Source organism: Conger conger, chromosome 2, assembly GCF_963514075.1.
Source record: "Conger conger chromosome 2, fConCon1.1, whole genome shotgun sequence".
Taxonomy (NCBI): Eukaryota; Metazoa; Chordata; class Actinopteri; order Anguilliformes; family Congridae; genus Conger; species Conger conger.
Genome location: NC_083761.1, coordinates 27,687,188 through 27,710,326, shown reverse-complemented (window position 1 = coordinate 27,710,326; position 23,139 = coordinate 27,687,188). Strand labels below are relative to the sequence as shown.

Genomic DNA, 23,139 nt, shown 5'->3' with positions numbered 1-23,139 from the left:
TGCATCTGGGTCTAGTGTTCTACAAGCCTGATAGGGGCCCAACTTTTTGAACTCAAATAAAAAACCTATAAAAATACCCCAAAAAATACCAAAATCCAACACCATTGTGTCATAGTGTGTCAGGAATATGAAAATAGCTAAAACTAAGTCCTGCTTTATTTTTAAAAGAAAATTTAACTTTTGTGAACAGGCATTTCTATGTGCTTTACACACATTGTCAGGGATCAGAACAACAGGATCCAGTCACAGGACCACCAGATTCAGTTCAGTCTTTATTGTAACTTTGGCAGGTTAAACAGACAGAGTTTGATAGCCAGCAAACAGAATCAGCAGTGATAAGGCAATTTGTTGTTAAATGTCCAGGCAGAGGGTCAATATACCAGCAAACAGATATATTTTGTATATGTGTATATACATACACATATGCAAAAACGAAGTCACAGGCAAAGGGTTGGTAAATATCAGGCAAACCAAACAAAAACTGAATCCAAAAACAAAAGTTAAAAAGCCAAAATGGGACAATAAACTGCGATTCAAAACAAGATAGGCAGGTAAAGCAAAATGCGAAAGTCGCAGACAAAACAGGTCATAACAGAAATCAATCAGATATAAATGCTGGAGAGTATGGTCGTGACACATAACAATCTGGCAACGAACTAGACAAACAAAGGGGTTTTTACATATTGGTAACAAGAGGGAAATTGCAGTCAGGTGTGGGGAAACAATCAGGATGTGAAACCCTGTTGAAAAAAACAGCTGAAGCTAGGATTTTAAACAACTTGTAGCTGGTTGGCCAGTTCAGGCCAGCTTCCAGCTCAATGTGGTTTAGCTGGTTGACCAGTTCAGACCAGCTCAAGCTATGTTCTGAAACAGCTGGTTGAATGTTTTTTAACAGGGTGCTTAAATGTTTCAACTCAAAAAAATTGACAATTTTGCTTTAGCAAAACATGCAACATTAACCTAGCCTAATCTAAAGATAAATCTCTCAGGATTGTCCATGTTTACTGAATGTAACGTTATTTACTTCAAATTGTTGGTTACTTCCAGTTCCGGGTGATGCTTGAGGGAATGTCTCTGAATTGTAAACAAACAAGGTGCTGCCCACGAAGATAACACTGGCTAGCTAGCTAGCCATGAAATAACAACAGCTATACTATTGAATGCGCACAGAATTGCCACCACTACAATAACGTTAAGTTCAGTGATTTTCATTATTTTCACAAGTTAGCATGCCGTAGCAAACAAAGTACATCTGAGATCGAAGGATGTTTTCCATAGACAGATATTTTTTTCCATAGACCAAGGGACTTTTTCCATAGCTTGAGGGCCGTTTTCCTTCAACCAAGAGTCGCTTTCCATAAACTTTTTGTAAACTGACAAGACGTTTTACTGAGATGTCGTCTGAGGTCCATGAACTGACGGTTGTTTTCCTGAGATGTCATCTGAGGTCCACCGTACCTGTGTGCACTGTGCAGGCAGCGTGAGTGTGACAGTCTGATTGCATTGCTCTTGTTATAATGATGTAAGCTATGTGGTTTTGAATAGACTGAATAAACTGCATTGAAGTGTTGTTATATTGTTTATGTTCTCATGTCTGACAACTGTATAATAGCTAAATAACTTCTTTACGGATGAATGCATTAATTAGCCAATCAGCGTGCATATTTTCATTCTGAATAGAGATGCATGACATGCTGAACAACTAGCCTAACGTTTTCGAACTGAGCAGCAACAATCCGTGTTTGACAGCCTATTATCGGCTATCGCACAGATTAAATATGTATTATTTATCCACACAATATTGTAGAATTTTAGCTAATGAATAGGCCTACTTATTGAATATTAGACAAGCCATATCCTAATTTTTAATGCCCATCCCAACTTAACAGTACATTGCAGTGTTCACAAAGAGATATGACCCCACCATTGTGTGAGAGAGAATGCACTGTGCAGGTGGAGCATACTGTATTACAAAGGACAGCGATCTAATGTTCAGGTCAGAAGAGTGAAGTTATGACCCTGACTGGTTAACACGTACACACGCACACACACACACACAAACACACACATGCACACACACACACACACACACACAGTGCACACCACTAACACACAAATGGGCTCCTTTCCACAACTGTGTGTTAGTGGTGTGTGTGAGTGTGCGTGTCTTGGTAGTGTACACACAGTCGTAACAAAGGGCTACAGACAGGGCGTGATTGTGTCCTTTGTTCCTTAGCGAGATTATGACTATGTGATGGGACATTGCTGTGCCTGGGTGTGTCTGGCAATGTAGGCCCACAGAGAACATGGGTGTGGTGAGGAGCCTGGCAGAGGACACTACACCCACGGGACCCAGCCTGCCAGCAGAGTGAAACGTGGTGACATTTTCCCTGATCTGTCCCGGGTTGATATCTGGGTGGTGGTAGCACTTTTTATTCTTTAGTATTCTTTCCTTTCTCACTTGAGTATACTGGTTTGCACAACAACCAGATGGTTGTGACAGTTTATAGGTTTCATATGAAGGGCATGTTTTAAGTTGGAATGCAATCAACTAATGTAATGTAATAGAAAAAAAAAAAATTCAACTCCATGACTGAACCTGGTAAAAAATAACAATTGCATTTTCAGAGCTAATTGGTGGCAACACAGAGTGGGGCTGTAAACTAAAAAAACAATACAGTTATCGACATCTGCTTTTTCAAATAACAATGTATTTCCCCAAAAAACAGGTTGCACTCTTGGATTAAAACAGGCACCTGGATTAATGCTTTGTGGAAACATCCCTGGCAAATATGACAGCCATGAGTTGTTTCCTATTATTTGTGATGAGGTTAGAGAACACATTTGGAGGGATTTTTGACCTTTTCTCCATGCAAAATCATTGTCATGCCTGTGACAGTAGTGACTATTATGAGCTTCAACCTTGCGAGTTTGACACAGTGATGAAGCCCTTGTAACACACTAGCTGCTCACTTACAAAATAGGGCTACAAGAAAGTAGCTTATCCAGGGAATGCAGATGGGCCTAAATTCAGGAGGAACATAAGATAAAAATGTGGTTCACAGTTTGGTTCAATCATTGCCAGTTTAGTATTTGATGACACATGAAGGTAATTGGGGGCTGGCATAATTACCTGTTTACATTGTGGGGAAACATCTGCACTATTCAGCAAAAGCAAGGTGAAATAAATGTAGACAATTAAAACAGGCAAACAGTCATTTGAGTATGCTTTATTATAGTCAAATGGTAGGCTACCTTAATTGTTAAGTGGGCTACAAACTCAGGGCTTAAAACTCATGGTTCTATCTATTTAATCTATTTTAAGATGCCATTGCTTTAGCAACAACAGTTCCTTATTTTGTAACATGTGGGTGGCAAAACATGCTTGCGGGGACCTTTTGCAGGGGCATTTTTTGTATGCACTCACTTTTTGATGTTCAATTATCATCTGTGTCTTCTGAATGGACTTTTCCTATGCTGATGGTTGACAAAGGGACTGTGCATGCTTGTTACTGTATTTCTATACTCTAGAGAAACAGGAAGTGACAGAATGAAACAATATGGTTCCTATAATGAACTAAATTAAGTAAAAAGTTATTGCCAATTCCACTTTGATTTTATTTACAATAATTGTTAGGGCCAATTATTAACCAATCATTTTGCCACCTTTAAAAATTTACAAAATAAAAAACATTGAAACATGAGAGTAAATGTATTTAAACAAAAGTATATAGTTTCCCATATGTTTGAACATAAAATATACATTGTTATCCATGTTGTTTCTTATATGCAGCCTTTTTTCTTATTTTCTTTTTTAAGGGTGCCAATTATTCAGTAGCCCACCGTACTTGTACACTGTACTTACTGATACTGACTATGACCACCAGCAACAAGTGCACTGAAAAACTCAGTACAGTATAGTTCCAAGTGCTGGGAATGACCACAAAGATAAGACCTTGGACCTTGTAGATTAATCTGTTGAGACAACCAAACTAAAGTAGCAATAAAGCCTTCTCAGCAAACAGAACTCAGTAATAATAAAACAAGTGTAAACAATTGCGAGAACTACAATCAACAGCTTACATAGTCAATTAGAGGTTATAGGGAGGTAGGGAGAGATGGGGAGAGGTGCAGCCTGAAAAGATATGTCTTCAGTCTGCACTTGAAGGTGGTCTCTGCTGTTCTGACCTCCATGGTTGCAGGCATTACTGAGGTAAGGAAGGGCTGAAAGGATGGAGATGAACATACAATGGCGATTTCAGCCATTGCCGCATAAGAATCCATTCAATGGACTCAGACCTACATCAAAGCCATTCCATCTGTGTGAATCTGGTGTCAAAACAATCGTGATGAATTGTCACAGGCAAACTTTGGTTTGGGAGGCATGTGGTAATATATCAGTCCTACCTGTCATCAGCCCAAGTTCTATTGTCCTGCCCTAATCGCTTTCTCTCTCGTCTCACTGCTTTTGTTTTGTGGAAATAACAGCAGAGTGTAAGGAAAAAAAGACCTTGATGAAACTTGATGAAAATATAAAAGTAAGTTTATTCCAACACCGGCAGTGACAAAGCCTACAAATGACACACAGTCATACAGAACCCCGAACGTTTCCAGGGACTAATTTTTATACACTTTTCCAGCTTTGATCAATTTTGTAATATACGTAATGGGAGGATGTTGACAATTTTGTGCCACCTATCAAGTAGGCAGTTTGGTTACTGACCACCCTGCTGTGATTTAATTAGCCTTGTTGACTCAAGCAGTTCCTGATCTCTCACATTTGGTCAGCAGACAAAGTGTCTGCCAAACATATCTTTCAAGAGTGAATGGGAGGGAAAGGAGTTTTGCATGACTTGAAGCTCTTATCAGATGGTACCGTTATCAGGATCATAAACACAGATATTTTAATGGGATGTCTTTATAACAACCTGAAAAGAAGATATCCAGACTCTGATGATGTTGATAGGTCACAGAAGTAATGGCATGCAATCAGGAAGTTATGGCATGCAAAGAATATGCAACCAAATACGAAACATGACTTTTATTTCATGGTGAGACCAAAATGTATAAAAAATACAACTCTGCGTCTGCGCTTTGACCACGTTTGAATTGTTTGATTACAGAGAAAATAAAATATTAAATCAGAAAAAGACAAGGTGACCCCAAACTTTTGAACGGTAGTGTACCTTTAACATACCTGTTATTGTTTTTCAAGACTAAGAAATCATTATATTTTGCTATATATTACTGCACAACTGTACTTCATAATGAATTCTTTACATTCAAACAAAGAGAATGTAATAGCTTAAGGGGAGGCACAGATAAGTACATTTTGAGATAGTATGATATTAAGCTTTTACAACTACCATACAAATATATCAAATAATGATCAGAAACAACTTTAAGAAGTTAATTGAGAGTTTTTCATACCAGCCATGTATAGCCAGCCAAGTCAAAAATAATACATTCTCTGTGAATACAAAGGAATATGGCTGGACATTTCTCCATATCAAGTTGCTGCAACATCAATTCTGATGGCCACCTTTACAATGTGAAACATAGTATCAGGGCAGTGCAGGTTTTTTTGGCTGCTTTGATGGCTCAGGAGCAGGATACTGAGTGAATCCATTAGTTACGCTAAGTCATATTGCCAGCAACAATCACATTTTCTGTATGGTCAATGTACCAAATGCTGACTGACTGCAGGTGGCCAATTGCATAGAGGAATCCCTTAATATTATTGTCTCTTGAGTGCCATGCTTATAGGTAAGAGGTTCTCAGGGTGTCATCATGAGGAGTCTTACAGTAGCAGTGTCCCATCTTGGATTTAAAACTCTCATATGAAAGATGGGTCCCCAGAGAGCCTTTCCACACATAAGCTATACTTCTGCCCAAAAAGCAACAGCACTGCTATGCAAATGTGAACACAACAGGAGGACATTTCAGAGTGAACATTTACATACATTTGAATGGCATTCAAAGGTCCAATGATCTGCAAGCAGATGATTCCCGGGCTGAGATTCCTCCCCATCATGCAAAGCAGAGTGGGGGTTTTTTTCCTGGTAGCCTCACCAAAATCAATGAAAGTAGGTTGGGGAGGGGGGAGGAGCGTTAGGCAGAGCCCAGCTGCTGCCAAGGCAATCAGAGTGTCAGTCACGCTCACTCACACACACTGGGACAGGCCATTAAGAAGGCCTTCACAGCAAAAGTGGTCCCAGGTCAATAGTTTACACTGGCCCCTGCTTGGTCTTGGGGGACTGCCATTCCGTAACTTTTACCACTCTTGCATTGGCACATTCGAGCCAAACTGGAACTGTGCTGGGTCAAATACTGTACGTAATTGATTTGGATTCCAATAATTTGGAACGCTTTTCTGAGCTTGTCTGGTGTAGTGGAACCTGTAATGTAAACCCTGCCTTCTGGTCCTCTTGGTAGGCTCAATTCAACCAGGCAAGATCAACTGAGCATAGACAAATATTTGAGTCCAAAACAATTACATATTTGACCCAGGTCTGGTTTTGAGTCAGTGAGATCCAGAAACGAACCGGTTTCATTTTTGGTTCTGGAATGGGAAAAAATTGAGTTGGGAGGTAGCAGTTACTACCACAAAGGTCACAAAATTTGCTGAGTGTGGGTGTGCCCGAAACTACCTCAAAATATGTACTGTCTACTAAACATACAGCAGTGACCAAAATATCTTCAATGCTATTTTCCAATGGTATGGTGGAAGTGTCGTCAACCCTTGTAATAAAAAACCCCTGCCTCCTCCTCTATGATCTATTGGACTGTGATTGGACCTAAAGATGGCTCTGCCTCTTCTTTTCTTTGGGACCTCTTAAGAAGTATTAATTACTTCCTGAAAAATCTGCTTGGGAAAACACTCAGCAAAACCCCAAAAATATGTATATTAAAGTGTACTACATTGAGGGAAAATTTCACCTGCTTAACAAGTTTCTCATCCAGTGTACTCATGGTCTATATTCAAAAGCACATTGCGTACAAATAGGCAAACATACACTTAAGAGGCAAGGCAGTATGTTTAGTAGACAGTACACATTTTGAGGATGAGGATGTCCGAAACATTAGCAGCATGTTTCCGACATAGCCCCAGTCCTGTTAAATTCCAGTAGAAGTTTTAAGAATGATGGTGATCCAATGCTTCACCAAATTGACTAATTGTGTAATTAGGTTTAGTGCCCATTCTTGAATTTCAAATTTGGTCCTCAGTCCTGCCATTGAGAGAGTTGAAACCCAAGAAGATCCATAATGGCTGCCCAATTGTTTGATTGCTCTGTTGAGTTATTCTTGCCTTGTCTATTAGAAGTACCCTCAGTACCAGGTGATGAATTACCTGCAAAATATCAGTGCCCTGAGGTCACCAGGGTTGCCTCGCCCAAACCCCATACATCTCCAACGCCCAGTCTCGTGACAGCTGTGGAATCTGTGAGGGAGTATTTCCCCGTCGGGGAGCCAAGCGTGACTTTCGGCTCTTCAAGGGTGTGGACTGAGACTGTGACAAAACCTGTAAGCATTTTAAGCCCTGTGACTATGTCCAGACCTTGAAGCTGTGAACAAGCATATGGGGCAAGCAGACATGACCAATTTGCCTTGTGCTGGGCCATTTCTCCAGTCAGGTTCTCCTTGCCTCTGCCTTGGATAAGAGAACTTTCCTTTTCCACAGCTGCTTTGTTTACTATCCTGCTGTTTACATAAGGGAAGGTGTTTCTTGATAACAGCACATATTTGTATAACTGGCTAGAAATTTAAAGCTATATTTGTTTGCAAATCCGACCAGGAATCCCATAAACACACACGCACACACACGCGCATTCACGCCCGCACGCACACACACACACACAAAGCTTCATGAATGGGGATGGTGATATGGGCGGTGAGCTTCAAGCTCTGTTAAAAGTAAGTGGATTTGTCATGTTGACAGTTGGGCCATGCGACTAAGCTGATTCAGACATTTTGAGTTGTTTGTGAAAAAGGAGGCCTCAGCTGAGTGCTGCAACTATGGTTTGGTCTCTCTCTCACGCACACATATATACACACACAGACACACACACACACACACACAACCCATATGTACATGTACACAGCACACACACTTTCCATGTTTAATCAAAGTGGCAATAATACACATTCATAAATGAATGAATATAGAGGAATTTAATTGGGAATATCTGCTCCCAAGCCCAGCATCCTTCACTGACGACCGTCACAGCATAACCAAACATAGAAAGACGGCTTCAACAGTGGTCTCAGAAGGAGGCAATGTTGCTATTCAAACTAACACTTTCATCAATGGAATTCATAACATTGCTAACATTCACAAGGTTTTATACAGTTTAGATTATATAGTTCTTTAATGACTTTAATGAGAGTTTTTGAGGAATGGATGTAGGATCAGATAACCCTTTTTTCACTCATATGCTGAGTTAGCACTGGGCCATAAAAATGTGTCCAAATTTACCCATGATTTCTGTGTTCATAGACTATGAATATAAATTTGCACATGGATGATTACTGTGCACCTGCCTACCCTGCATCCAAGCACACACACACACACACAAACACACACTTTTCTTTGTATTGAATGTGGTGATATTACTTAGATCAAGGGATATGTTCTGATACTCAATGCCCAACTGATTAAAACAAACAGCTCATAGTTGTTAACTGCAAGTGAAAATCATGAATAGCCTCAGGAGGAAGTAGGGCTATGCCAAATTAAAACAGGCCACACACAGTACTGATCTGGTACGGCTTTCAGTGTTTTGTTTTCTGATTGCGACACCTAGATTTGGGCAAGGAACTCTGATATTTTTATTTACTTTACTCGGATCTGGATCCGATTCATTTCCTTCATCTCATGCATGCAAAGAGAGACACCTGTCAGGGTTACAGAGTAAATGTTAACTCAGTGTTCTCAGTGAGCTTGTAGGCAATATTCAGACCCAGCCCTCTCCAACTGCCTTTCATTGCTTTAATGTTTACTGAAGCCACAAGGGGTTGGGCCTAATATTCAACTTGGCAGAGAGGCTATGTGTGAGTGCGTGTGTGTGTGTATGTGTGTGTGAGTGAGAGGGAGCGAGAGACAGAGAGAGAGAGAGAGAGAGAGAGAGAGAGCAAGAGAGCAAGAGAGACATGCACCTGTGGCTAAACACCTGACTCTGTTGCAGAGTCAACACAGTGTTGAACAGAGCAGCGAAAAGAAAGAGAAATGAAGAACGAATAGATCAAAGGACAATAAGAAAGTTGAAGTAAGAAAAGAGGAAACGCAGGAAGACAGAAGTCTTGGGTGTTTCGGAGTGTTGAGCACCGGCATGACAAAGGACAGGCGACAGACCATTGGCGCTACAGTGGTCTAAAGTTTTTCTGGACAGTGACAGACATTTCCCTGTCTTTCTTCAGCGCTGGACACAGACCCTCAGCATTAACCAGGTGAGAACCTTGTTATGAAACATCAGTGCAGCTCTCTCTGACCTCTCTATTCCCTCCTCTAATTATAATCCACTGGTCATCTCTTACTGTCTGTCTCCATGTGTCATGTATTTTATTTAGTCCCTATATACTCCAAGATCAATCATCCAACTTAACTCCAGAAAACCCAACTTGGAATTCGGAGTAAATACATGACTTAACAAAATAAATAGATCAGATATGATAAGCATGAAACATTCCATGTTTCAGCAGATTTGTGCCATATTTATGAATTGTGCCTTATTTGTAAACCAATATTGGAGCTGTTCCCCCATATTCATCGGAAGTGAAATGTTCTTCATGGGAGACAGAAATGTAAAGCAATCCATAGGCTACTACTGTTCAAGCACAAAAGCACTTGGGTCCATTGGAGTCCATAGAAAATAAGGTCAATCATTAGCTTGTATAAGAAGCAATTTTACACCTCTAAAATCAAATGACATAATTGGCTGAAAACTTTTTGTAAATTAATTATTTTAATTTCAAGTCATCCTTAGGTTGACAAATTTTAAATGTCGTACCATTATAATTGTTGCTGAGATGTAAAAAAAAAAAACCCATCAAAGACTTTTGAAAATGAGGCGTTTCTTTTGCCAATTTCTTTTGGAAACCCATTTTCCGATTTGTTTCTCATTGTCCACAGAAGCCTTTAATACACCTCAGGGCACATGTTCTCTCAACAGAGCCATAGAGACAGTAAGTTTGCCATGTGAATCCATGAGCATCATTACAATATAATACGTTTTTCATTCTGGTTAAGCAAACTCGAGTCTGTCAGGAAGTTACACTGACCAGGTCAACTGACCAGGAAGTTGGTGATGACGCTAATTGGTGATCAGTGCCGCTCTTTGGCTCCCTCCCTGTCGGTTATGGGAACATACAGGATTGTCCTGGATGGGTGTCTGTTGTTTAGCAGTGGTTGTCAGGTGGCTTGTGGTGCATGCAGGGTGTGGTGCAACACTGACACTGGACACTCATGCATATTACAGCACACAGGACCGTGGCTCATGTTACACACTCGATGGTGATGGTGTGGGCACAGTTCTTGCCTCTTATATTCCATACAGATGACTGGGAAGTTGAGAGACATGTGCTTGGTATTGTACACACATTAAGGGCAAACGTATGCAACATCTGCATGATGTTGATGAGAGTTCATCAATCATATGATAAAACACAACTCAGGGAACTCTATGTTGAGGGTGCTAATGAATGACATTCACAATAACATTGCCTTTTTATGAGCATCTTTTCCCCAGAGTGTGACAGCTGATGACACTACTTAGTTCAATGGATCCTCTATTGTCAAATAACTGACCCACTGCATTAGCACCAGGGCTGTCCCTAATGGGGTGAATGGTGATAAAGATTATAGGGGCCTACAGCTCTTGTGGGGGCCCACAGCTGGAGAGGGGCCACAGCAATTCCAAATGGGGGGCCCTGAGCAGTATTCTTTCCGGTGGCCCGGAGTTCCTAACTACGAAACTGCCAAGCACTACACTGTTTTGTGTAGCTGTATTGTACAGGGTGAATCATTACTTACTTTCATTTGCATTGCTAAAACTGAGTATATGATACAAAACAAATCTACAAAAAGTTTAATGGGAAGAAGTAACCTCAATAAAATGTATAAATGTTTGTGCAAAAGTTGAGGTGACTGAAACATTGGCCTTGGCTCTTGTACATATATAATTGTTTGGGTTAGGGTTAGGGTTAGTTTTCTTAATTCCATTATCAATTTGTGAATATATGGATCTGAGACCAGTGGTCTGGCCCTAAACTTGAATCTTCTACATCCTTAAGCTTAAACCCAATAGCTGGGATACACCTGGAATGACAGGTATTTCAAATCAAATCAATAGCTTGATTCACTCAATAAGTTAAGTTAATGGAAGTGTGTTTTGGGATGGGATGAGATGAAAGGTTGGAAAATAACTGGACTGAAACCTGAGTGTTTGAACTAAAGATTTTAGCCCTTTCCTAAATTAGTCCATGGAAGGGAACTTTACTCAACTAGGTTTTTACAAGAGCTAACATCAAAGCTGAGAGGATTAAATGGGGAAAGCTGTGTGTGACATAGTGACTTGCTAATTGGAGTGTAAATGTAAACGTTACCCAATTTCTTTTACTGTGCCCAAGCACTCATGAACTTCAAAGTAATGAGTCATTAAAGTGCTGTTTGTTATTCCCCGGAGATCACCTGCAGCTATGTTACATTGGTGTGCTGCATGGTGTCCACTCGGCAAACAGCAGATTTAGTGTCCAAGTCGTTTTTCTGAAAGGTTTTATTATGCTTGACTGAATGACTGAGGCATGCTGCTTTCCTTTATACCAAGTATACATACAGTATATGTGCATGACAAAGCCTGCCCTCAAATCTACAGATCAATCTATTTTAATTATGGAAACTTGAAAAAATCTCTTTAAATATGAGGACAACATACTGTCATCTATCTGAACGTCTATGTGAAAGGGAATCACAGTTAGATAGATAAATAAACACACATGAGGAAATATTTGTTTAGACATCTGCATAGGTCACTAATATGTACCTAACAAGGTAGCTTGACAAATGCTTGATAGGTCTAGCCATATTCTTTCCTTGGGACCTGCCTTGCTACATAATCCACTGGTTCCTTTGCCTCAGGCATGGTCAAACTGAAGGGCCTTCTTTACTGGTTAGTGATTTCACTGTGTTTCACTTGGTGTTCCTTCATCATGACCTTTGGAGCAAGGTGGTGTAGCCGAACTACACACAGTGGAAAGTAGAGTAACTTATTAAAAACCAAGGAGGCCCATTCTTTAACCATGGGGTCTGTGTAAAGTTCAAAAGGCAAACGGAATGTCAGATGTCAATGAAACACCAGCAGATGTGCCAACAAACAGCCGACTGGTCAGTTGGAAATAACTTCTTCCATTCATTGTCCCTTTTGTCATAGGCTGCTCCTTAACTGATGGAAGCCAGAAAATATGGATCTTTGAAGAGTAAGGGAATTTCTAGTCTGGCAACCAAAAACATATCAAGTTTAATTTATGATCTCTTAAAACCTAAAGAAATATTAGTGTAAAGGAAACTTTACATTTCAACTGACATTATTTTGAAGCTTTGATTTATCAAATAAGGTATATTTAAAAGCCCAAAGGAGTGAATGAGGAGCAAAAGCAAAAGTTAATTTTCATTTGAGTCTGGCATAAGGCATTGAAAAGTGTTCTTTCATGATGACAATATAAAACCCATGACATTGGATCTTCAAGTACAATCCAAACTTTCATGTTGATTCCTTTGTTGATTAACAGAAGAAATCCTGATGCAGTATGCATCTGATTAAAGAAGGGTTTTGGTTTTTACACTAAAAGGAGAGTAAGGAAGGTGTGATTGAAATTAAGAAAGTCTTACACAATCACACTGTAGTAAATATACACTCCAGAAAATATCCTTTACAGGAAAATCCCAAGGCATGGCAAGTTTTATTTATTATGATCACATCCTATGCACTTATTTTCTCCAGGATAAAATATCGACTTGAACCCCAGCCTTAATTTTAGGACGCTGTTAATGTAATTTCATATTGAATTGTCTGTTTTCATGAGAAATGTTGCATCAAAGCCATTGCTATCAGAATTTTAACAACACATTTAAAAGCTCCGTATCTGATCAAAAAATAAGGATTAGGTTCCAAAATTAAAAAAGTATTTTTCTGCAGTCTTTGAACTCATACAGGAGAGCAGAGCAGCTAATTACATTATATAGATCTTCTCTTGTGATCTGTTTCCATAAATCTTTAATGATCCAGATTGTCTGGTCATGGAGAATTACTGCGTGTTCCTGATTAATAGATGCTAAGTCCTTCCAGTCTCCATTTAGAAATCCAGCTCTTCTCCTTTGGTGATGCCAGTGTCCAAATAAAAGTATTGGAGCTACGGTATATGGTTGGCATAAGTTGAAAAATGTGGTTCTTATCTAATGTTCAATTCCTAAAATTAATAATTCCTTTGCTGCACATATCTGATCTCGTTTCACTATTTTATCTTTGGAAACAATTAATAGCAACCATCTTTCCAATCTCATTAAATCACCTGATAAGTTACAATTTAATAGTTTAGGAGCGGCCTTTAGCCAAAGCAAATTACAAAAGTGCATTTTACACTGTAAGCAAATACCGCAAGACCTCCAAGAAAGAGAGAAAGATTATCTCATTTTGATTAAGTAGAATCTTTAATCTGTAATCTGAAAACACTTTTTTTATATATTGGCAGGCAACCCGCCTCTCTCAGATGGTCTGGGATTCCCCCTGAATTTGAAAATTGTGCAAGGGTGATATGTCTCTTTTCTGACTCTGCCTTCCAGCTTGATTGGGGAAGGTCAGTCCATCATTGTAGGATGAGCCTGGTCATACTAATTCAACGACAATGGCCAAATGTTCTGACCACTGAAATCAGTTTCTGTGTTCCGAAATCTGAACATCTGCCCCCAGCGGTTGAAGTTAACAGTACATTAACCAAAACTGAGGCACTGCAATACAAAACATTTTTCTGTCTCTATGCTCAATTAATATTGTTAATGTTACATTGTAACCTTAACCATAACCTCTTTTGCTACGTTTTTGCTGTTTGCCCACGGATTATGTGTAAATATCTATTATTTAATATATCTGTTCATATTTATATGTATTATATTTGTCCTTGAAACTGCAGAATTCCGTAGTGGGGTGGCACTTATGCAGGATTTGGTATATGTGAACCGATTCCAGGGCATGAAAAATCAGTCCGAGATCATGTTGGTAAGGTAAGGGCAGGGAATAGGAGAGCCAGGGTCACGAGGAGCAGCTAGCAGGTGCTTCAGGCAGCCAGCTGGCAAAAGTTGTTGAATGGAATGTTTTGGCTGGAGTGTATGGTGTGTATTGTCTGAAGATAGGGGAAGTACATAAGGGGCAGCACATTAGGCACTGGACTCCCAGCTTTGTGTGCCAAGGTGAGGGATTTTAATTGAATGTAGGGGCGGTCTGTAGTGGTTAAGGTAGATGACTGGGACCCGCAAGGTTGGTGGTTCGATCCCCGGTGTAGCCACAATAACATCCGCACAGCCGTTGGGCCCTTGAGCAAGGCCCTTAACCCATTGGTCCAGGAGGACTGTCTCCTGCTTAGTCTAATCAACTGTACATCGCTCTGGATAAGAGCGTCTGCCAAAAATGCCATTAATGAATGCGGGGAGGCACAGGAAGCTAGTGACGAGTGCTCAAAAGTGGTGTGGCATGTGTTAATCTAGGCAGGTTGAAGACATGGTGGGAAGCACCTGACCTGATGGCATAGGCCAGGTCCAGTCCTGGCCCACAAGTTGTTACAATTGTCCAGATGGGAGATTTCAAGAGCTTGGACATACAGCTATGTAGTGTCTTAGTTGATGAAGGGATGGATTCACCTGATGTTGTGAAGGGAGAACCTGCAGGAACATGTAGGGGCTTCAGTGTATAGCAAGAAGCTGATCATCCAGGGTCATACCAAGCTTCTTAGCTGAGAAGGAGGGAGACACTGCAGAGCTATCGACAATGATGGAAGCATCAAACCTTGAGGAACCTCTCCCCAAGTTGAGCATCAGGTGGTGCACTGACATCTAGGGTTAGCCTACACTTGCTCACTATCTGCTGAGGAGGGATGGGAGAGTTAGACATGGTTTTACCTAATGTGACATTTCCCATAATGCACCTGGAACCACAGAGAAAGTCCGTGTATTAAAAAAAGTCAGATAAAAAGTTCTGTGAGAATGAGGGAGATGAAAGAGAGAGATGAAAAATTCAAGATGTATTTCGGTCCCTATTTCAACTCTCCTGCAAGCAAGATGAAGGATCTCATGCCAAGAGATTTAGGGGAAAGATATGACACAGGTGCTCCAGTGTAGATTCCGTGCTGGTCTGCCACGGGGATAACCACAGGCCCTGTATCATATGCCACCACAGACAATGCAGACTTCCCAGCATTGACTTAGCTAGGAGTGGTTAGGCCCTTGGACTTATGACCACCATATTACTGTAAATACAGGGTGGAGCATTCACATGTGTGTCTCTACAGGAAGTTCTCCTTCTGAACTGCGTTCAGGAAAAATAAAATGAAAATCAACTAATTAAATTCAGTTGAATACTGTACATGTGGAAGAAAAAAAAAAAGACTCACCCAAGATAAGATCGCTGCTAAGTCAATGAATAATGCAATAAAAAGGGTGCGTCCTCTGTAATTGACTGATTGCTGGGGTGTTTGTTATCTGTTACTGTACCTGGAATCCATGGCTACTAGACGGCTGCAATTAGATGGTATGTTGGCTAAAGAGATAATAAGAATAAGGTTCATGTTTATGTTCAGCACTGTGCTCAGCCAACTATGCCCTAAAAGTCACCATCTCTGTCAGGTCAGGAGACATTATTGTCAGATAGCAAAGCCATTAGCATCTAATAGACAAACCTTCACACTAAAGGTTTCCAGGCAACTGCCGGACACACCCTACACCCTGGAGACTCAGAACAATACCGTGGCTTATTTTGTGTGTTCTGTATACGTCCAAGCCCTGTATGTGTGTGCGTGGATGCGTATGTGCGTGCAAGTGTGTCACGTGTATCCATAATCCAAGTGTGTGCATTTCTGCTTGGTGTCAAAAACGATCTGCTCCCTCGCTTGCATTATGCAACAAGGTGCAAAGTAAGCTACAACTGAAATGAGGTAAGAGCAAGTAGTCACATCTCATCACCAAAAAGAGGCAACCCTTTTTTGCTATTCCTATCAGGTCTCATGGGCAGATGAAGAAACACTAGAACTGCTGGTTTATTCATTAGTCGAGAGCTGGAGTCAGGTGTCCCCTCCTACAGATGGAGCTAGCATTCCAAGTCTTTAGGAAGGAGATTAGCAGCTCATCATGACAGTAATTATCAAGAATCAGAGACAATTAAATATGAATTTAAACAGAATTTGACTGCAAATTTCTCTTTGGTTTGTCGGGGTTTGTGGGTTGTGGTTTGTCAGTATTTTCTCCCAATTAAAATGTTCTGCATGTAACAACAGTCAAGAACAGTAAAGAAAACTTTAAGTCTTCATTTTTAGTTACAGTGTATACTATTGTGTAAGTGAATGGTGTCCATTGATTGAGTGCCATTGAATGCCAGAAAGATATAAACTATACCATGGTATTTTCAGGGAAATTGAACTCTGTGTACTTCTCCGTATCAGACTACACTGCTGACCCAGTAGTGACCTGGGTTCATAGTGCTAATTGGTAGCATGATCTAAGGGTGACTGCATTACTGATACTAGGTTTCACAGTAAACCCAGAGACATGCAGTTGCTTTAACACATGGATACCCTCACAGCTCAACATAAAACATGCAAACATATTTCCTAAGCATTGTGTGCTACACAGAAGCAAGGACTCCTCCTTCCCAGTGTGCCACAATTCTATATATTTTCTGCCACTCCAAAAAATAGAAAACACTATGAATATAATGTAACCAACATTATTTCTGAACACAAAGAAATACAATTGCCAACAATCGGCAAATGTCTGATTGGGTAAATTGGGTAAAGACTCACTTAATTTTGAGGCTGCTGCAGGCACTTATTTAACAACGATTTGGATTGTAAATACAAAGTTAAATCACAAGCAAGTGAATACGTAAATGTTAACAATATCAACAATTACAAGAAAGAATGACAACACATTGCGCTAAATGAACTCATTTAATTTTCTTCCCTTTTTTCTAAAAATGGTCTTTCCTCTCTTCTCACTTTAAAGCTCTGATTCTGATTCAAAGCTTCAGATTGCAATGAACCTGCTTTTGGTACAACATCATTTTGTGATATTATCATCTTGAGGCCTATTATCATTTCCTTTCAATGTTGTACCTTTGTCAGGCACTTAATCAGCCATTATCAAGTAGTCCATTTCTTGGCCATTTGAAACCTTACTGTCACTGTCTGTACATAAGTCTACAGTGTATATATTCTCTGACCACTCCACTGTGGTAATCCCCCTGCACATAATAGTGGCTCATAGCACTAACACTGGTTGTTCCATGCCATATAGGCCCTATTGAGTTCTAATTAAAAATTCAGCATGGCAAGAGATAGGTATAACATGCCCTCCATGTTCTCTCTGACATATAGAATAAGCATGGGCCAATTGACTGTCTTCATTGCTTTGTAGTTAGCTAATGACCAACATTATGCACTTAGACTGTATGACTTACACTCAGTGAGCACTTTATTAGGTATTTATTACTTATTCTTTTAGACGTATTGGTCTTCTGCTGCTGAAAACTATTCACTTAGAGGTTTGTGTGTTCAGAGATGCTCTTCTGCATACCATTGTTTTAATGTGCGGTTATTTCCTTTACTGTCATCTTCCTGTCAACTTCGACCAGTCTGGCCCCTCTCCTCTGACCTCTCTCATTAACAAGGTATTTTTGCCAGTAGAACTGCTGCTCACTGGATGTTTTCCCAACCATTCCTTGCAAACTTTAGAGACTGTTGTGTGTGAAAATCACAGGAGATTAGAAGTTTCTGGGAAACTCAAACCACCCTGTCTGGCACCAACAATCATTCCATGGTGAAAGTCACTTAGATCACATTTCTTCCCCATTCAGATATTTGGTCTGAATAACAGCTGAACCCCTTTACTGTGTCTGCATGCTTTTATGCATTTAGTTGCTGCCATATGATTGGCTGATTAAATATTTGCATTAACAAGTTGGTGTACAAGTCTACCTAATAAGTCGCTCACTGAGTATATACTGTTATATGGTAATACAAGTACAGTAAACAGTGCAGGCTGTCAGCTTTCATTTCACAGCATTGACATCCATATTGGGTGGTCCATGTAGGAATTTTAATACATAGTCCCCCCATTTCAGGGGAGCAGAATAAATTGGATATTTAGCTGCTCAGCTGTTTTTTGGCCAGAGGTGGAGGTAACGTTATGTCCTGGGCATGTACGGCTGTCACTGGAACTGTCTCACTGTCATGTGTTGGAGTGAATGTTGATGGCAGCAGCAGGATGAATCCTGAAATCCTGAAATGTCTCATCTGCTCAGGTCCAACCAAATACCTCAAAGCTCATTGGATGGCGCTTCACCTTGCAGGACCATGACCCCAAACATACTGCTTAAGAAAGTTTTTCCAGGCCAAAAAGTGGAATGTTCATGACTGGCCAAGTCAATCACCTGTCCTGAATCAAACTGAACATGCGTTTAATTTGCTGAACACAAGACTGACGGCAAAATGCCACAGAAAGAAATGGGAACTGAAGATGACTGCAGCCTGGCAGGGAACCCAGGGTCTGCTGATGTCTATGGGTGACTTTGGGTTATCACCAAACCAAGTACTAAATGATGACTTCATTACAGATCATCTTAATTTTCTTCATTACGTCTACTCCCCTAAAATGGGGGGGGGGGGGGGGGGGGGACTGTGCAGTACTATATGCCTACTGAAAGAGTATGCTTGTTGGAACTTCATCACTCAATTATATTGTTTTTTTCTATGTTCATAGCAGGTCCAGCCGCTTGTGACTATCAGTCCATCCATGGCTGACCCCTCCCCCGGCTGGTGGAAGCTGACCTTCCTGCGCAAGAAGAAATCAGAGTCCAAGGTGCTCTACGAGATTCCGCCAGAGCTTGGTAGCAACACTGGCAACAAGGACTCCAGTACCCCCTCAAATGGCAACCCTGAGGACAGCCAGTTCAACGCACGGTTAGAGAAGATTGTGGATAAAACGGCAACCAAGGGCCGCCATGTGAAGGTTTCACACTCTGGTCGCTTTAAAGAGAAAAAGAAGATCCGTGCCACCCTGGCTGAAAACCCTAACCTCTTCCCAGAGCACGCTCTGAGTGATGAAAACCACAGGGCTGAAAAATAGTACACACACACACACACACACACACACACACACACACACACACACTTAGGGAGACATGCTGTATCTCACCTCTCTCTGTCCCTCACTTTCTCTCCTGGGTAGACCCCTCCATACACACAGAGTAATATATAAACTGAAAAATGTAGAAAATATACTTATTCAGTACACACCAGTTTGTACACATCTATTTCTATCGATTTTATTGGTTCATCTATATATCTTCATTCATTTGTGTATATGTCATTGACCACTTTATTAGGTAGACCTGTACACCAGCTCGTTAATGAAATATTTAATCAGCCAATCATGCGGCACCAACTCAATAAAAGCATACAGATGGTCAAGAGGTTCAGTTATTCTTCAGACCAAACATCAGAATGGGGAAGAAATGTGATCTAAGTAACTTGGATGATTGTTGGTGCCAGACAGGATGGTTTGAGTATCTTTGAAACCGCTGACCTTCTGGCAGCAGACTCTAGACTTTACAGAGAATTGTGCAAAAAACATTCACATGCACACTACACCTGATAACCTGTGGATATTAAGTTGTTCTCTGTCAGCTGTGTGACAATACCCCAGGCTCTAAACATCACCCCATCGCCAACATTTTGTGTTTTCATTGGCTGGAGATATTTACATGTGAGGTGCTGAGTATGATGACTAGAGGAAGAGTCTTACTGGGAAGCACATGCTTAGTGGTGGCCTTTCCGTTTCTCCTCTACTGCAACTATGAATTCTGAATGGACACCCAACCCTCCATTGCACAAACAAGTCCATGAAACAGGAACAGGGCAAACGCACAGGTTAATAATTGATATCGTTAGCCGTTGGACGCACGCAAGAGGGAATTTGAAAGCGGATTCAACAGAAGATGCAGGTCTTCCAAGACGCAGATTAAAACAAACTTTCTTTTTCTTTTAAGTATCAAGTGTTTTTTGTGAACTTTTTTGCACCTTTGTAGAAAGTGAGGTAGTTATATAAAGATTTCAAGCTACATGATACTGTTTATGCCCTGTCCACCTGTCTGACTAGATCTCACATGCCCTAAGTACACAGTCGGTGGAACTGTACAATATATTGAAGTGATGTAGAAACAGAAAAGCAAACACCAGCAACATAAAACAGCAGTAACAAGAGCTGAGATCAACAAGCATATATGAAGTTCATCCCATCTGAGCAGTGACATACACATGCATTTTAAAAACATTTATTACATTCTGTTTCATATCATACTTGCTGTATGTTTTTCATAGAGTTGTGCAGAGCAGGCAGTGAATTCAACAATTTATATATCATCAGATTTAAACTAGATTGAAAAGAAGCGGATCACTGCTGGTACATGTTGGGGTTCATTATTCATTGTAAGAGTTTTGTATTCAATAAAGTTTATACAGAGGAAACACAAGAGAAATTTGGGCCACAGGCAAGTTTGGAAATAAACCCTAAAAAGTATATGCACCCCCTCCATGTTGCACTATAGCCAAGGAGATCAGGGCCCTATTTCACATACGTTGCTTGAACAATCTAGGATAATTTGATGAGTCTAGTGTCAAATTGTCTGATTAATTAAATTCGGTCTTACTCTATTTCATAAAAGTGAACTACGATTTGATTAGTGAATCTAGTATTGAATAATGTCAGATAACTACGGGCATCCGCTCTGCTATAGCTAAAGGGAAGATAAATCGCATGCCAAAAACCGGATCATTCAAGGGAATGCGGGGCTCTCTTCACGTCAGATGATGATGAAAGCCCACAAAGCTCCAAAAAGTTTTTTCTCTTGGGCGCACAAGATGGAAAACATAATAATATTTTTTTATTCGGGGGCTCGGTACCAAGCAATATATTATGAACTCTGATAAACTAACCCATGTTGTCTTTTACTCGCAAAACGAACATAGCCTGTATTTGCAGATTAATTAAATCCATAATAAAACTGATTTACTAGTTTTCTAATAATGACAGCACAATGAAACATTAAATTCTATATTTTGCGCTGGGAAGATTAAAAAAAAAGTTTCAGTTTCAGTAGCATTATCGAAAAAGCAAGTAAATCTAAGCGGAAATAAGTATTGGCAAGAGCGTGTAAAAATGTGCCTTTGTTAGAGCTAAATACAGTATCGGCAGGGTTCACGTCGCTTTGTAATGTGCACATCATTGCTGGAGGTAAATTATTCTCTCATGATTAAATCGGATCCGCTCGTAAAGATAGTCTTAAACCCTTGAGGTTCTGAGAAAACACTTACCCTTCTAAATACTTACTGTTCTTACAAAGCTGCTTCGTTCTATGAACCTCGCTTACAAAAGCCGCGCTCATTTCTGCTGCCTGAGTGTGATTTCATCAGGTGGTTTACGTACATTGGCTACGTAGCCTACATTTTATCCGCCTAACTTAACCTTAAACCATGGGTTTTGCTAATTTGTGCTCAAGACACTGCTGTCCCAGCAACAAGATAGTCTAAATTGTGAAATCCCTTCATGAAACCGAAGGACTTGACTTTATCCCAAAACATCAACAATTACCGAGTTAACAACGTATATGAAATAGGGCCCAGGTTTAGTTAAATGTAGATTACTGGTAGATTTGTTTTGCATGCATCTTGCAGGCATCTGGAGATGTATGGATGTCTGTATAAAATGCGTATTTAAAATACATTGAATATTGTAAATACTCAGATTGTGTTTCCTTCGGGTGATGTGCATTTCTATTTGGGATTGTTTCATGTATTTCTTTTTTTTTGCAATGGGATATGGTATAGCCTCAGCAATGTCTTTACTACTTACAGTAACAAGTTAATTCATCATGGCTTTGCTTAAAATATAAAATAGACCCAAACAATTTCATTGATCCATCTTTGTAGGCAGTGCCAGCTCAAGAAATAATGACAATATTTCTATATTTGTTCACCAGTGGTTGTAGATTTTTATTTTGATGAAAGTAGTGTTGGCAACTGAGGATATATTTGAGAAATATATATATATTGGGAAAAGTGGAATATCTCCTTTCAGACAGGCAAAGTTTGGAAACCCACAGTAGAATGAAAACCTATGAGGCCATTGAGCCGGCCTGCCCATGTATTTTGCAAACCTGAGGTAGAATAAGTTTTTGTAAGCACATCAAAATACTCCCTGTGGGCGAAGCAGAATAGCGATTAGTGAGAAAAGGAGCATCAAAATGTTTTTGGATATACTATCTTCAGAAGTCTGAACACATTTCAGGCTCATCTTGTTACCTAATGAATGGTTGCAGTTGCTGATTTCACTGCATCGAGAATCTTACTGCAGAGATCATGGACAATGGAATCTATTCAGATGAGCCATGTACTGTCGGGCTACAATAACTAACCTTTGTGCTATTTTCAATACGGCATTAATACTTGTTTAGGTGGTGTCCCAGTGGCTCATAATCCTGATAACATTGCTTTGTGTGAAGAATGGTGAAAGAAAATAAATGTTTCATAATTGTTGATTGTATTATTGTAGCAAGTTACATTTTAAGGTTTCTCAACACAACTACTCGTCTGTAGACACCATTTTCCCTCAATTCGGAACCACTAAATTCATGTAAATAACAAAAAATTGTATTTGACTATGTCACACAAGTTGAAAGTGCAAATTTAGGTTTAACCTGTGCCTCTCTCATCTCAGTGACAAATAAACCGAACACAACCATCCCTGATTTTTTTTGGTGTTTTGGTTACCCATTACAATTTTTTTAAATTGTATATTCAGAATGATTTTGTAAAAGAAAAAAAAGA

At 40.0% G+C, this 23,139-nt stretch overlaps 1 protein-coding gene across 1 annotated transcript; it reads left to right on the top strand.

The window, feature by feature from the left end:
* The first annotated feature begins 9,192 nt into the window (after positions 1-9,192).
* Positions 9,193-23,064, top strand: prr15lb (proline rich 15 like b). The gene is made up of 2 exons (XM_061232385.1): positions 9,193-9,447; positions 19,016-23,064. The coding sequence occupies exon 2, from the start codon at positions 19,049-19,051 to the stop codon at positions 19,379-19,381; it is 333 nt and encodes a 110-aa protein (XP_061088369.1). The 5' UTR covers positions 9,193-9,447; positions 19,016-19,048; the 3' UTR covers positions 19,382-23,064.
* Positions 23,065-23,139: the final 75 nt, after the last annotated feature.

Coding starts and splice junctions, on each gene's coding strand:
- prr15lb (XM_061232385.1), top strand. CDS start 19,049: ATGGCTGACCCCTCCCCCGGCTGGTGGAAGCTGACCTTCCTGCGCAAG.